Here is a 15,845-nt window from a genome sequence, read left to right on the forward strand (position 1 = left end):
GATTCCTCTTTTCTTCCAATGTCTGCTAATCCACTGACTTGTAACGTGGCTCCATGGGAGGGTAACTCCGTTTCTGTGGCATAACCAGACTTTAGGAGGGGAGGGCACATAAATAAAGAAAAGGGAGCAACAAAACAGATATGCCATTGAAAAGGACTTTTGTTGCATGAAACAGATTGATTTTTTTTTAGTTTAGTCCATGGCTTCAGATTGGACCAAAACTGAGTCCCTGAACTCCAAACCTATCAGTTCTTCATGATTTCAGTCCATCACCTGAGGGCCTTCCGTAGGGCACAATGTGTGCGACTTCCTTGAGAACACAGGATCGCGTTGCAGCCCTAGAAACAGGCTCAGAAGACACAACATTAAGCATGCAGTGTTACCAGGGTTTGCGACCTGTAATTTTATTTTTTTGTAACGCTGGTTGCTATGACAACAGTTTCACAGCTGCTATGAGCGAGCATACGAAGGTCCTGTTGAACTTTCAAGAGATGATTGGGAAGCTCTTCTAGTGAGAGGAGCTAAGGTTGGGTCTACTAGGGAAGAAGGAGGGAAAAGTTTGAACCACCCAATCACCATGTTGGACAGGTCCAGTTCATCTAAAAGTATCTGTGCCACTCCCATAAAGGATTTGTGATCCATACGTCCATAGTCTCCCCAAACAATTATCTGTTAGGTAAAGAAACACAAGAAAAATAGAAAAATTTTAGCGAAATTAAAGATTAAAAAGTCAAGAACTTTAATCCGATTTGTCAAAAATCTCTGCTTATTTAATTACAGTAAGGAATGAAATATCCAAGTGCTGCCATAGCTTAGTTCTGTGTATCCTAATCATGATTCAGTGACAGAAATTATCTGGGCACAAACAGTTATCCACAATACCAGGGAAAGCCCAGTGAGACGAGCCCATACATATAGCAGAAGCAAAAATAATGTATAACTCACTTTTGCTCCCTTCTGCTTGCATACTCAGTTTCTACTTGCAAAAATAGCTATTACTGTTGTGTTTATCTGCTCATAAAATATGAGCACTTACTGCTCCTGAAAGCATTTACTGAAACCTGAAAGAAGTTTGAAACTCATTCAGTGAAAACTGTACAGGTGATAGGTTCAGAGGAAAATTTATGCAAATTACCTGTAAAACTTTCCCTTGGGGACTTTCTTCAAATGATAGAAGTTGCTGATAAAGTGGTTCCAGCGTTTTTCTTGCCACCTTTGTTTTCTTTTTGGCTATGCAGACTCCATTTTCTAATAGATACACCTTTACATATGGTGCTTAGAAGAATGAAAATAGGGAACAATAGGTAAAGAAGAAGTCCAGGGCTTTTTTTGTATAACACACACACTTTCTATCACTATATAAAAATCTACTTTTAAAGGATATATAACTTATAAGAACAAATCTCCACAAACAATATTAACAATTACTCCCATACAAAGCATCCATGCATGTTCTTTACTGTTCTCCTTGGGTGTGTTTGTGTTTTTTTCTTGACTTCTTTTTGTATGTCTCTTTTACCATGAAACAATTCAGATTTTGACCTGAACAAATCAAGTATTCCTATATATAGCATCCCTATACTGTACAATATGCAAAATAGGCCTATTAAGTAAATGCAAGACTTGCAATGACTTTGGTGAAATCTGGATCAATGCTCCAAATTGTTAATAATTTAAAATTATCTACAAGGTGAAAATCAGTGAAGAAAGGACTCTGACACAATTTCTATTTTGGCAGAAGAGCTTGCTAAAAATATCATTATATTGTCCTTTTCACATAGTGTTACAGGACATCAGATTATAAAATAAGGAGTAAGTATCAAATATTGGTCTACTTTTTGAGTAGATACTGATTCCACATCTCTTGACTCCCTCTTCATTCCTGAGACTCCTATATAAAATCTTCAGAAAATACTTTTCTTCCTACACCATAACTAAGGATGCCTTTGCTACTACCAAAAATACTTCTGGGTCTTAGGGCAACCTGATTTTTAATTTCCTCCTGAAGTAGGGCTGATTTCTGATGTATCATTTAAATACAGTATGCATTTCAGTACACAACATTATAACCTACTGGGACTTGAACTTGTTAAGAGTTGGCAAAGCTGAACAGAAAAGCCACAGACCTTTTTGGCAGAATGCTATTCTCAGAATCATAGAATATACTGAGTTGGAAGGGACCCATTATGATCATCAAGTCCAACCCCTGGCCCTGTCCTAAGATGGTTACTAAGGTTTTTCTTCCTTACCTGGCAGTGTCTTTGAACCTGGTTTTACAACAAGGCCACGGGCTCGGATTATTTCTACTTCCAGTTGTCCTTTCTTATCCATCATTCCCACCTGAATATCTCCTAGATAACAAAAAGAAATCCCAGCATTGTAATTCAGAACTACTTTAATATATGAAATGTTGAAAAAATTTCTACTGATGATGAATATGTGGTGACTTGTATCACCTGTTTTCCCCCAGTAAGTATGAGCTGGATTTTAACACTACTACGTAATTTAATATTTACCCTCTTTACTGCTGTTTATGTTAGTAAACAATTTACAACCTCTGCAATAACACCTTCTCTCCCATCTTCCATGCCTCTATTACTTCAAATTAATTTCTATTTTCTAAGAGTTTCATATAAAAAAAAAAGGCAGCAAGGGAATTCCCTTGCAAAAAGCACCTCTGTAAAACTGCTTGAAACCTCTTCACTATGCCTCTAGTTAAAGACAAATTATGAAAAGATAACTTGTGAATATACAAGCCTATAAATACAATAAAAAGAAATGTTTTGCACCTAAACTACCAATTTTTATACAATATTATCCAAGGGATTCAGAGAAAAGCTTGGTCTCATTAGCCCCATTTTAAAGATGGAAAACTGAAGAAGAGGTAAGAGGCTGAACTTTTCAAAGCAACTTTCTACTTCTGCATGTCTTCATAAGCATCCGTGATTCAACTTTGGCCGAGATTACAGCTTTGGTCTTAACTTAGATGTTCAAAACCACAAGAGGGACCATATTTAAAGGGACTCTAGATAAATTTTATGTTCTAATTACCTGACCAAATAGAATATATCACATCTAGAGGGCATAAACACTTACCCATTGATGGCGTTGCCAATGTCTGTCGTCCTACAAGCTGGGCAGGACCAAGTCCATCCAGAAAATCACTGAACTGGCTGTCTGCAGCCAACCTCACACCAGGGAAGATCAAACTAGAAACAATATTGAAAAAGAAACCAAACAAAAATACACTTAAATTTGCCCTTTGCTTGTGTTTTTATTTATTTGGTTGGTTTTTGTTTTGTTTTGGCTTGGGTTTGTTTTTTGTTTTCTAGATGTTTTGCATTTAATGTTTGTGGGTTTGGTAGTACTGTAAGGAACTTACAAAACAATTACTGTAATTTTTGAAATCCCACAATGTTCAACAAGCAGCAATTTAGCCTCCAGCATATAAACAAACAGGTAAAGAAAGCACTCTCCTCAGTAACTTCCAAGTTTGTATTCTTCCATCATGTTCTTCTTTTCTAATGCATTAAGGACCACTGTTAATTAGCACTGATGCGAGACCAGCTCATTAAGATACTAACACACACCCTTACCAGTGATTTAGTTACATTGCTCACGTCTCAGTCACTGTGAATTCAATGGTTAAATATCAAATGTACACAGTGAAATGATGACATTAGACCAAATACTGGTTGCTATTTTCAAAATCGCCATTCATTTGAAGTATTTTGTTGAAAATGTCTTTGAGAATGACGTCTATTCAATAACAGAACTGAAATTCCTTGTGGCAAATGACCAAAGTAACTTAAAATTAAAATGCCTGCCATAAATTATCTGTGACCCACTACAGAGCAACAAGAACTAATGAAATTTGTAATGACCAATCATTAAGAAACGTCTATTTCACATGCATATAGTGCACCAACTTGGAAACAGTACATATATTGTGCAGCATAGATGGATTGTCCAGTGCTGTGAACACCACTAATAAATCAACTCTCAATAAGACTTTTCTGGGCAATGTCTCAGATACATCACTCAGAAGTTTTTAACTTTGGCTTTTATGATGCTATGTTAACCATCATACATGACAAACTTGTACTTCTGCCCAGATAATTTCTTCAGGTTAAAAGCAGCAGAACCTTTGAAAAACTCTTGAGGCCAGTGACCTGGAAATGCTCTGGAAATGCTTTGCTCTGCATAGCACTGACATATGCCAGGAGTTTTTGGAAGAGAAATCTGTATCTGTGTTTTATCTTGTGTACTGCACCTGCTTCCCCTCCTGACACACCTCATGATGATGATCTGACCCACCACGTGCCCTTCTCATGGCACAGCAGAAATGATCCTCCTCCTTCCTGCACCAACAGTGGGAGACTCTTTTCAGTCAGAGGGCATGACTTAGGCTTAGTCCATCAATGACACTGGCTTGTGAAGGGAATTCTGACTGAACAGGACCTACAGCACCCACGGTGCTTCTCTCCAACAACCAGTTTCATGGAGAAAAGTCCCCCAGCTTCACGGAGAAACGCCAGGAAATCACAGCTGTAAATGCTGCTTACTTTCCCTCGGAGCTGTAGCTGTTCATGCTCCCATCCGTTGACTCCCGGCTCGCCTGGCGAGTCATCCAGTTCCTCATCTCCACGGCCAGCCCTGTCTCTGTGCTCCTCTGGACGGTGCTCCGCAGCTTCTTGCCCCCTGCTTCTGTTGGAGACAAAAGAGAAGCCCCCGTGCCACTGTGCTGCCGCAGCTGGGCAACCGTGCACACCCCTGCTCCACGTGGCACAGACAGTCAGAGCCACAAATTAGTGACCTGTAACAAAACTTCCATTTAAAATGCATCAATTTTTTAGTAACAGGAAAACAGCATCATAAATCTCTTTACAGGATCTTAGTTCTGTCACCATGTGCTTTCCAAGGTCAGACAACACAAGCCTGCCCACGGAGGTAACCAGATTTAAACAATCCATAGTCTAGGGTTTTTAAAATATATTTTCCCTGGATGAATAAATCCCTCTTAGGAATTCAATTAAAATGTTACCATGATGCCAAAACCTGAAGAGAAATGTTCTAATTCAGATGGATTATTGTTTTAAAAGCATTTGGTCATTATCTCCTAAATCAAGTTACAGATATCCATTAGTGAGGGTAGTAAATTAAAAATCAAGAAGCCTTCCTATGCTTTCTTCTCTATTCACTAGCTGATACATTTAAATTTATGTTTAAAAGATACAGTATTTTTATGCACAATAAGAAACTTAATTATCACCTTCAAGAATAACATTTTTTCTATTTATCTATTTGCACAGTTTAATTTTACTTAGAGAAAGGAAAAAATATTCAAACAATATAATAGCATTTTAGTGTAGGAATTTTGATCAAGATCTCAACTGGATGCAATGAGTAGGAATGAAGCCTGTTTTTCTTTCATGAATAAGATAGCCACTCCATGTAATTTCTGATTTCAAATGCTGTTCCCTGCAATGGGGCAAGGAATTCTGCATACATATTTCTTTTAATCTGTTCTATACACTTCTGAGTGCAGCACAGTGATGTGTAATATACCAATATTATAAAAGAGAAAAAAAGTTTAGAAACAATACAAAAATAACAATTCTTAAATACTGATACAATGTAGTAGAGTAATATCCGATATCTTAGGATATCAATGGAGTCAACTTCCTTGTGCAGTTGTTTGTAGCATCTGGTACCCTTTACACCATCTCTGCCTTATCATGTGCTATAGGTCAGAAGAACTTCTGGACTTGTGAGGATGGTAAAGCCTTAGGGAACTAGACACCAAAAATACCTTGAAATCCACTGCCTCCTTGTCAAGAAAGATTAATAACTCTGCAATATTTAGCAGCAGTGAGACATTTCTACAGAAGTATCATGAGTGGTTCAAATCATATTGCTTATTAAAAGCCTTCTACATATTCCTTCAGACCATCATTTTGAATCAGTACATACAAATAGTAATAATAATAGAAGTGAAAATTTTCCTCTAGAACTTCAGCTACACAAATGAATTCAGTACACAGGAGGATGAAAAAATAAATTTTATTGCATCAAAATTACTTCTAAAAATGCCTATCAATACCTGATGTAAGAAATGTAAATAAAAAAGGCACTAAGCTACTACAACACACAAAAAATGAAGGTCAGAAATCAACAGTTTCATTACTTTTGGGTCACCCCATTCCAAGTGCCTGCTGGCTTATTATTTGTATTCAACTAATGAAAGCTGGCAGCTGACTTCCAACAGCGGTCCAGAGGTGTTCTAAAATACAAGCACTCGTTTCAAAGAAATATTCCCACAAACTGCCAGGAAAATATCATGCTGTAGTTTTGTAGAAAAGGTACACTGCATCACAGTAACATGTGAAAGGCGTACAACTCTGATGCCCCACAGGACATTACTCTTCTGTTCTAAGAACTCTTTTGATGAGTAAGCATTCATTTTCATTCAGCCTCATTGAATGATGGCCATTCTCAATTCATTATTGCAAACATGAAGCCCCAAGTGCAAATTTAAAAGAACACCTCCATCATGCATGATTCTTCAGTATCTTCATTCATCTTTCAAAGATTTGGGAGTTTGGGAGAAATATATGCTCAATTATGTAATATGTGAAGGAGTATATAGTAACTTTTATTAATTTGTAAGGCATATTTTTTTTTCTGAACTAGAATTGTAAGTCTGTATGCCTTCATTGTATAAGAACAGAATAAAAAATGAACATAACCATTGCACATCAATTTACCGAGAAATCAAGGCAGAACTCATGCAACTGCCATTCAAGTCTTCATAGAGACACACATGTTTACAGCAATCCCTCCAAACCTTAATTTAAAGCAGTTTTACTTTCCCACATTCATTTTAACTGAAATAAATGGTCTGGTTCATAGGACAACAGGCACACAAAGATACAACTTTGATACAGCATGAAAGTTAGATGTGTAGTACATCCAGTGATAAACAGTAATTATTTTGACCTTAACACAGAATTTAAGAAGGGTTGAAAGGAGGTTATGTGAATAACTATTTCCCAATTTTCAATAGAAAAAGGCAGTGCTCTTGAATGGTCTCCAAAGAGAAAGAGCTGACCTTTCATCAATAAAGCCCCTAATCATGATGTTGATGCTTCTTGAAGCAAGAATTAAAGATTTTAACAGCAAAATGGCAACTTGGAATAAATTAACAGAAGACCCAGATCTGGGTGGCGTGACTCCTGAACCACTGCTTTTGACACGAATATTCTTTCAGATGAAACTTGGCTAAACTAATACATAATAATACACAAGAAATATCCCCACTTGATTGCCCCCAATACTAACAATGTATTTGTCCCTGGAAAAATGTTAATAAATCAAAATAATCATACAATCCCTCAAACAATTTAAAAGCAAAGAGAGTATTTGTGTCATCCATAATTTATGTTTCATAAATTCAGCATTAAAAAATTAAAAAGGTTTCAAGCAGCAATGAAACCACAAAGTAGCTGCTCAGCTTAAAAAAATAGCTTGAAGATCATATCATTCTATTAAAGCCAAGCTGTTTTCCTCATTCCTGCCTGGAAATTGAAACCTCCTCTCTTGTGTTAATTCAACTAACTACTCATGTGGCTGCATTCCATACTGGACCCAAATCAAAAGGAACAAACAAAAAATATTATTTAAAGTTGTTCTTTTTCTTTCAAGACAGATAACTTTGGAAAATATATTTGTCAAGACAAGCATACAGCTGAATGAACCCAACTAAGGCAATACTAATCTCTAGCTACACAAGTAACTTGGGAATGTACCACTCACTCAGAAATAGCTATCTAACTGGTGTCACTGTAAAAGTGGAGGTTGGTTTTATAACCCTAAAGTATATATACTTATACACCCATGTTATGCATGCTGTTTTAATCTTAACAAATGAAAAGACACGGAAATGAGAGCTTAGAAGTGTACTTTTTTTGTTACACTGCTCAGTACCTACAATCAAAATAATTTTACTCATCATTTCCTAAACTCTAAAAAATAACATTGAAAATGTTCTCCAAATTGTATAAGCTAATTGCCCTAGCAAAAAGAAATTTCTCTCAAGTCCCCCAACAAAATATGGAATATATTATCTGAAAAACACTAGCTCAGATTCTTGCAGCCATATAGTTAGGAGTGGAATAAATTACCAGAAATAATTGCACTGGTATTTATGAAAGCACACTCATTCTTACAGTTAATCACACTGGTAATTTAACTAATATGGTTACTGCAAATAGACTCCGCAGGCCACATTTTCTAAGTTATGCACAGAATTATTTGTCCCCACAACTTGGAGTGCAAATCACTTACAAATTAGGGATGCAAAACTACTGATACAATCTTCAACAGCAGATGAGAAGTCAAAAACTGCAGTGAATGCAACAGATTACCTTCCATCATCTAGGATCCAGCCAGGTGAAATCCACTGCTGGTGGTGAGAGTGAGAGCTCTCAGCTTGCTCTGGGCAGGAGCTTCCTACAACTGCTTCCCAGCAGGCACAGAGCCAAGGAAAGACAAGGCACAGGCCCAGGCAGGCTGGCTATGCCATTCCCAGCTGGTATGTGATCTCTTGGTAGGACTTGTAGGGAGTACAGAGCAGCTGCGGCTCCAGAAGCACGCTTAAGGGCTTGAGGTGGCTCTTCTCTGCTCTCCCCACCTCATCGGAAAAGCCGCATAAAAACTCCTTCAGCACTGTCATCTGACCTCAGGAGTTAGATCCACAAAGAGAATAAGCTGCCATTAAGTGCCCATTTTTTAAGACTAAAATTAGTTACCTACCTAGTTACCTGCTCCAGGTATGTTAACAACTGGCTAGATAAAAGACAGTCTAAGAAAATTTGAACCTACAGAAGAAAAGGGGGACAGGGTAAGGTCTCAAATTCCCTTGCAGCTGTGCAGCTCTGTTTCTGGAGTAGCCCAAGTTTTGTTTGCACTGAACAAGGCATTTAGCTCTTGCTGAAGCATAGAAAGCACAGCCAAGTTATTTCTTTCTCTGTGTTACCCACAGACCCCAAGCAGAAGACACAGTTAGGGATCTATTAATTTAAGCAGGATTTGGGCATTGCCAGCTCCATTGCCACTTGAGTTTGAGCACATTTCTCTGATTCTCATAGGCCAGTGCTAACAATCAGTTTATGAAGTTTTGTGTTACAGTCCCTCCAATGGACATTCTCACACCACATGCTGTCAGCATTTCTGAAACCCAAAGAGCATTTCAGAGCCAGGGGAAACTGTAATCAGGGGCTTTCTCTTACTTATAAGGAGAAAGGAAGATGTGCGTTCTAGTTCCTGCTTCCATGAGTATCTGAATGTAAAATACTGATAAATTTTGACTGGGACAGGAATGGCCTGCACTGATATGCCCAAAGCAGAGCTGCAAGAAAGCTCTTCAGTATGAGAGCAGCCACGTTTGGGAAGTGTGAGAGAGTTGGGACTGAGGGTGTCAGTCCGGCCCATGCATTTTTAAATTTCTTGGAAGGCCTCACTGGTTTTTCATTTTTGGTCAAGAAACAGTTTTTCACTTTTGTCCTCTGGCCATAACGGAGGCATGGCTAATCAAGCACCTAAGAAAATGTAAAAGAGAGAACTGAATTAAATAATCAACAATAATCAACTGCAAAACTGTTGCTTGCACTTCTGGTCAAAGGCTGGTATAGAAGATTTGGCATGCCATTCTTGATGAATTTCCTCCAGGACCCAAGAGGCATTGTGAATCGCATTTGTTCCTGGCCAGATTGCAGCATCCTTCGCCGGCATTCTACTTCCCTGCCATGGCAAGGCTGGTCCTATGTTCAGCCAACTCCCTGCCTTGGTGTGGCCATGTGATGTGAACCCAGTTTGCCACGTGGGTTCTGAGCAATGCTATGGTTTAAGGCAGGCACCTGCTCCTTATTCTCTCCCACATGTTAATTACATCTGCCACTGTAATTTCACTGTTGCTCTGATGTCCATTCTACAGTCTTAACTGATCCTTCAGCAAAAAATTAAGAGCATCAGAAAAGAGAAACTGGTTTTGTCTGTGTGTGGCACCCATCACTTTAGGATTTTCAGCTTATGGTTTTATGTTTCCAGAAAGGTTTCTGAAATATTTTTAAAGGACTGAACTGTAAACAAAGAGCTGTTTTTCTGCATGCACAATAAGTACTTAATGTTCCTAAAACTTTAGTAACATTACTATTACTATTCAGAATCACATGCTACATATAAAAAGGATTGTTTTCAGTATCTGTGCTAAGTAACACTCCTGGTAATCCCAAGTAAGTATACACAGCATCAGAATCATTGTATATATATATATATATATATATACAGTATATACAGCACAGAGGTCTGATGCTTGGCCGTTCCCTTGACAAAGAATTTACCCCTGATAAGAGAGGCTGTCCCAGGGAATCAAAACTAATTAACCACAGCTGTAAGGAAGAGGAGGGTGAGTGCTGATGTAATTTCCACTTCTCTTTTGGTTATCTGGCTCTGATTATATAACAACAAACAGGCTATGCAGGTCTGGTTGGATCCTTTGTTTTTCAGGTGCTGATTACAGATCTTGACAGTGAGATGCAGATCAGGAATAGAACTACACACAGCCACTCAGGCCCTTCCAGCACCACTGCAGAGGTCTCTTACTGATAAGGCCATCAGTTTTCTAAGTGTGGTCTGAGGATTTACCTGCCAAAAGCCTGCTGTAAACCTGAATACAGGACAGCAAAAAGCACTTTTTTGTAGCCCACAGCTTTATCTCCCATGTAATAAGTTACCTGAATGAACAGGTCTTCAGGAGGGCTCCTGAAGACCAGAGTGTTATGACTCTGGTTAGACCAGTTATGATCTCAACACAGGTAAATGTTCTTATCATTCAAATGTAATAGGTCTATAATAATTTGTGTATATTTTGTGCACGTGTCAAAACAGAATGGTAGCATTTTATATCCACTTTGTAAATCCTACACAACAATCTATATAACTGTAAAAAGTGCAAAGCAGTGGAAAATCAGTCTCATCCCAAATCTATTAAAATCCTGAAAAACAGAGAAAGTACTTTTGTGGAATTACATTCTAATTTTGTATACCATTTATATAAAGATTACAGATGTACAACTAGATAGGTGTACACCTTCATCACAGGAACTCTTCACATCCAGTCTCTGATTTTGCCAATTACAAAGGATCATCCAAAGTAAATGGAAACCATTTCTGCAGTTTTAAGAGGTAAATGATTTTTATGTTTACACGGACATTCAATTTTCTGGTTGTATACCATTCTTATGTATTTTTTAATAACCAGTATTTCATGCAGACTCAAGAGCAGATTAAAAATGCTTAAGTAGCAAAGAGTACATATCTTGAAGAGCTTAGAATTGCCTTTTTTTTTTTTTTGCATTATATGAAGTGAGATATTCTTTCTAAATATGGAATAATGGCAGTAACACTATTCTTTATCCCAACCTCTATTATTTTTATTGTAGCAAGGGTCATTGCATACACTATCAGACAGATCTGGGCAGCATTTTTGAATGATGTAGCAAATGTGTTGAAACAATTCAACACCCTCTATTAAGGCTTAATGAGGTAGATGGTGCCAAGAACTTGGATGGCTACTGAGATTACACAAATTAGAAACAGCTCTTCCTCCATTGCTTTGTCTAAAATGAATAATGATCCTATGCAAATACCATTATTTAAATAACCACAGTTCACAAAAAAGGGAGCAGATTTCACACTGAAATGACCTATTTTCAAACTACTGCTCTTACACATTAACCTCTCCAAACTGAAATAATGGCAACACAGTGCATCGCTGTTCTGACTACATTCTTGACCTTGACACTGAAAAATGACAATTACAGCACATAGAAATGAGACAGGTTTTTATACAGGTTTATGTAGGTACCACCAGAGATGCAACTTATCATACACTGTTAGCTTCACTGCTGCTGCTACAGCCATATCTGAATTATCTGTCAGCTATTCAGGTACATGCTGCAGTGTAACCAGCAGCTCCAAAGAGAAACACAACTGCAAGAGAAATACAGCTTTAAAAATCTACTGGGCATTTCTAACTTTTTTCCACTTTTCCCTTAGCTTTCTAGAACAGACGTGATTTTTTTTGTCATGCTCTTTACTTTGCCAACAACAGTACAGTTTTTTCTATGCTTATTTTTTTAAATGTCTTATCAATTTTGGCATCTACAGCCACTTCATTAGTATAGTACCTGAGTATAACTGGTAAAAACACTTGTGACTTGCTTGAAATGCCTGCTATACTGCCTCCACTCTCAAACTCAGCCCATGGAGCTGCAGAAATAGGACAGAACCACCACCATGATGGAAAGGCTGACCCAAGTCAGCCCCTGAACTGTGCCCTAACAGCAAACAGAAAAAATTATCAACTATAAACTTAAATGTCATGCAGATTCTTATGGAACAATTATTATTGCATATTCAGAGGGCTTTTTATCCTCCAAGATGAGTGACCCCACCATTGCATGCAATGTGCATCTCTGGTGCATTAGCATCAATTGAGCCAAGATCTTTAAAGGTTCATCTCTTACAGGATAACCTGTCACAGGGCATTATACTCTTCTTTTATATCCTTCCTTGGCCCTGCCTATGAACATTCCAGATAAACAAGGTCATCTTTACCACCAAGGCTAAAATGTAGGCCAATTCCCCCAAGAAGATGTAGTTATTTTCGTTTTCTTCATAGCCTGATACTCCTATATTACTTTATTCTTTTTAAGATGGTAATTTTAAAGGATAACTACTTCATGTGCAGAATTCTCTTCACTTTAGTAATTACTGCACTAATGAATTTATTGTTACTACTTCCCCCATTTTCTATTTCTGGTCAAATTATTGTCTGCTTGTTATTGTCTACTGGGACCTCCAGAGGGACACTGTGATCTGGCGGTCTAACCACAGGAACAGAATCCAGGAACTGCTGAGTTTTATTCCAGCTGTCCCAATGTGCAGTGATTAATCAGTGAGAAATGCCACTGAAGCCATTACCAGGGCTCAACTGAGCAGCTCAGTGTACCTTTAAATAAGTCCTGAGTCTTCACTCAGGGGCAGCACTCCCACTGACACCTCTGTGGGATCCAATAACCCCTCCAGCAAGTTTCCCAGCTAATTATCAGCCAGGTGACAGGAGAGTACAATGTGCTCCTATTCCTGCTGAACTCAGGCACCAACATTCAGATACTTCTTTCAGTAGATATCACTATGCAAAACTGTAAAGTAACTTCTCCTCAGCTAAGGCAACTAATTTTTGCTATTTTTGGCATGATTGTCTTGGACTGAAGAACATTCTGCGGCTTTTTTTTTTAAATTGCCTTTTGTTTTTCTAACATACTGGGAGACCAAGATGCTTTCCAGTTCTTTCTGAAAAAATTTATGTCTTAAATTATCATAAATTATCTCTTGAATTGTCTTCAGCACCTGCAAAGCATTTGGCTTTCCCCTTCAATCTCATAGCTTCACTACCACCCAAAAACTTCAGTAAAGGAAGATATTAAATTGAAATATACTCCCTTTTGGTGGGCATAGCTCTGCATACAGACCTTGCCATGACCAGCAGCTCCACAGCTGCACTCCTGGCAATGTGCTATTTAACTGTTCATAACAACACCTCAGTGTAAATGCAAATCAGAAGTGAAGTATAAAAAGGAAATCATAGTGAAAATTTATGACAGTAAACAATACACAGTGTAATTTGAGTAAGCACCAAGTTACCAGCTCCACTCATGAAAACAGACCTAGGCTTTCTACTGGTTCCACCATGTGACCCGAGCCTCTCTTCTTTTCTCTGCATGTTGGATAACTCTACTTCTCCTCCAGTAAGATTCTTGTACATAAGAATTCATTCACTCAGTTGTTCATGGCAAAGTTTAGTACACTCCTGCACTACTTGTAAAAATATCACATGCATGACTCTTTGCACTATGACTACACAGACATCTAAAAGGATATCACACACATTTATAGTGGAAATTCTCTTATCTTTTGACAATCACAAAATTTCTTTAACTTCAATGAAGCCAAGATTTCAGAAAAAATTATGAGGCTTGGAATGCTTCAAGAGCATTCATACAGATACTGATTTGTACTCTGTCCACATACCTCTTCCATGTAATAAATTACATTTCCATGTAATTCCAAGTCTGTTCTAAGTGATATTTGACACCAATTCTCACTTCAGTATGCAGGCCATACATTTTGTCATCAATGAATCTAACAAAATGAAATGCAAAAGACATCTCTTTAAAGTCCTTGATACTTTGACAACATAAATTACTGGCACCATGTCAGTCCTGTGTGTATACATGCAGACATGCCAGAAAAAAATGAATGATACAAAGAATTTTTTGCTAACACCTTTTACTAGATATGGTTAAGAATAATAAACTCCTAAATAATGAATGTGCATAAACTTGAAGGATTCATCTCAACTGATCAGCAGGTAAGAAATGCTGTTTTAAATAGCAGCTCCCTGTACTGCAAACCCGGCCAACCATGGCAATCTTAGCCCTAGCCATGACAAATTCCTCTGCAATGGTGAGGCCACACTTTGTGTTCAGTTTGGGGTCCTCCAAGGACACTGAGGGTGTCCAGAGAAAGGCAACAACACTAAAAACCACATCTTATGAGAAATAGCTGAGGGAGCTGGGCTTGTTTAGCCTGGAGGAGACTCAGGGGGGACCTCATCACTCTCCACATGCACCTGACAGGAGGTTAGTGAGGTGAGGTTTGGACTCTTCTGCCATGCCTGCAGTGAGAGGATGAGAGAAAATGGTCTTAAACTGAGACAGGAGAGATTCAGATTAGATACTAGAAACAAAAATTCACTGTTAGGGTGGTCAGGCATTGGAATAGATTGCCCAGGGAGCTGGTGGAGTCACCATCCCTGGAGGTGTTCAGGAGGTGTCTGGATCTGGCTCTGGGTGATGGGGCTTAGGGGTTACACTGACAGTGCTGGGTGGACAGCTGGACTAGATGTTCTTGAAGGTCCCTTCCACCCTTGATGATTCCATGATTCGAATTCATGGCTACCAAAACCAGCAGACAGCAGCCTTTCCACAGCCCACCTCTTCAGTACCTCACAGCTTGGATGCCATGGCTTAAGAGGTCTCCTTCAATCAGCCGACATGTAATGGGATCTTCTTAATCATCATGTTTAAAAATAGCTTCAAAAATTATTAACTTCTTGTATTGAGTTACTTGCTACTAAATTACTTCTGAACTTGACAGTACTCATATTCATTCATACCAAAAGATACACCTCTGGACCAGTATATCCACTTCAGCAGTTAATAAAACAAGTCTTCAAGAGAGTATCTAAAATAAATGCCTCAACAGGTCAGATTTTCTAGATTTTCTATTTGTATTAAAAATATGACTGAGTGTGAAACGAAAAAAAAAGAAGATAAAGAAAAGCACCCTTGTAACAGGTTATCTTTTTTTAAGCTCTCCACTACATGCAGAAATAATTACATCATGAGGACAGTTAACTTATGAAGTGGGTTTGACACCTTTTTCAGGTTAAACTGCAGAAGAACATTTGTACGTGAACATGGGAGTATGTACCACAACCACTTAAATTACATCACATTAATATAATTGTATAAACACTCGTAAGACAACAAATTCCAATTTGAGTGCAGAGGTGACTTGCCATCCAGAAAACACATCACAATTTTTTCTTTCTAATCCCACTGAGAACACTTGGGAAATGATCTTTGTCATGTCATGCCTGCCATTCCCTCTGTAACCTGGTATATCTAAATTGAGGTAGCAGAAACTCAAATCCATAA

The 15,845-nt window shown here is 38.2% G+C and overlaps 1 protein-coding gene across 18 annotated transcripts in view; it reads right to left on the reverse strand.

The window, feature by feature from the left end:
* Window positions 1-450: 450 nt before the first annotated feature.
* Window positions 451-15,845, reverse strand: part of RIMS2 (regulating synaptic membrane exocytosis 2) — a gene marked incomplete at both ends in the record, with an annotated part of 444,787 nt that continues 429,392 nt past the window's right edge. For all 18 annotated transcript variants that reach the window (XM_084219774.1, XM_084219771.1, XM_084219776.1 and 15 more), the window contains 5 exons: window positions 451-669; window positions 1,136-1,275; window positions 2,250-2,351; window positions 3,097-3,209; window positions 4,566-4,707. In XM_084219774.1, the coding sequence (XP_084075900.1) occupies window positions 451-669; window positions 1,136-1,275; window positions 2,250-2,351; window positions 3,097-3,209; window positions 4,566-4,707 (716 nt within the window). The remainder of the gene's footprint in view (window positions 670-1,135; window positions 1,276-2,249; window positions 2,352-3,096; window positions 3,210-4,565; window positions 4,708-15,845) is intronic.

This window comes from Fringilla coelebs (genome assembly GCF_963513975.1).
Source record: "Fringilla coelebs genome assembly, chromosome: 1".
Lineage (NCBI taxonomy): Eukaryota > Metazoa > Chordata > Aves > Passeriformes > Fringillidae > Fringilla > Fringilla coelebs.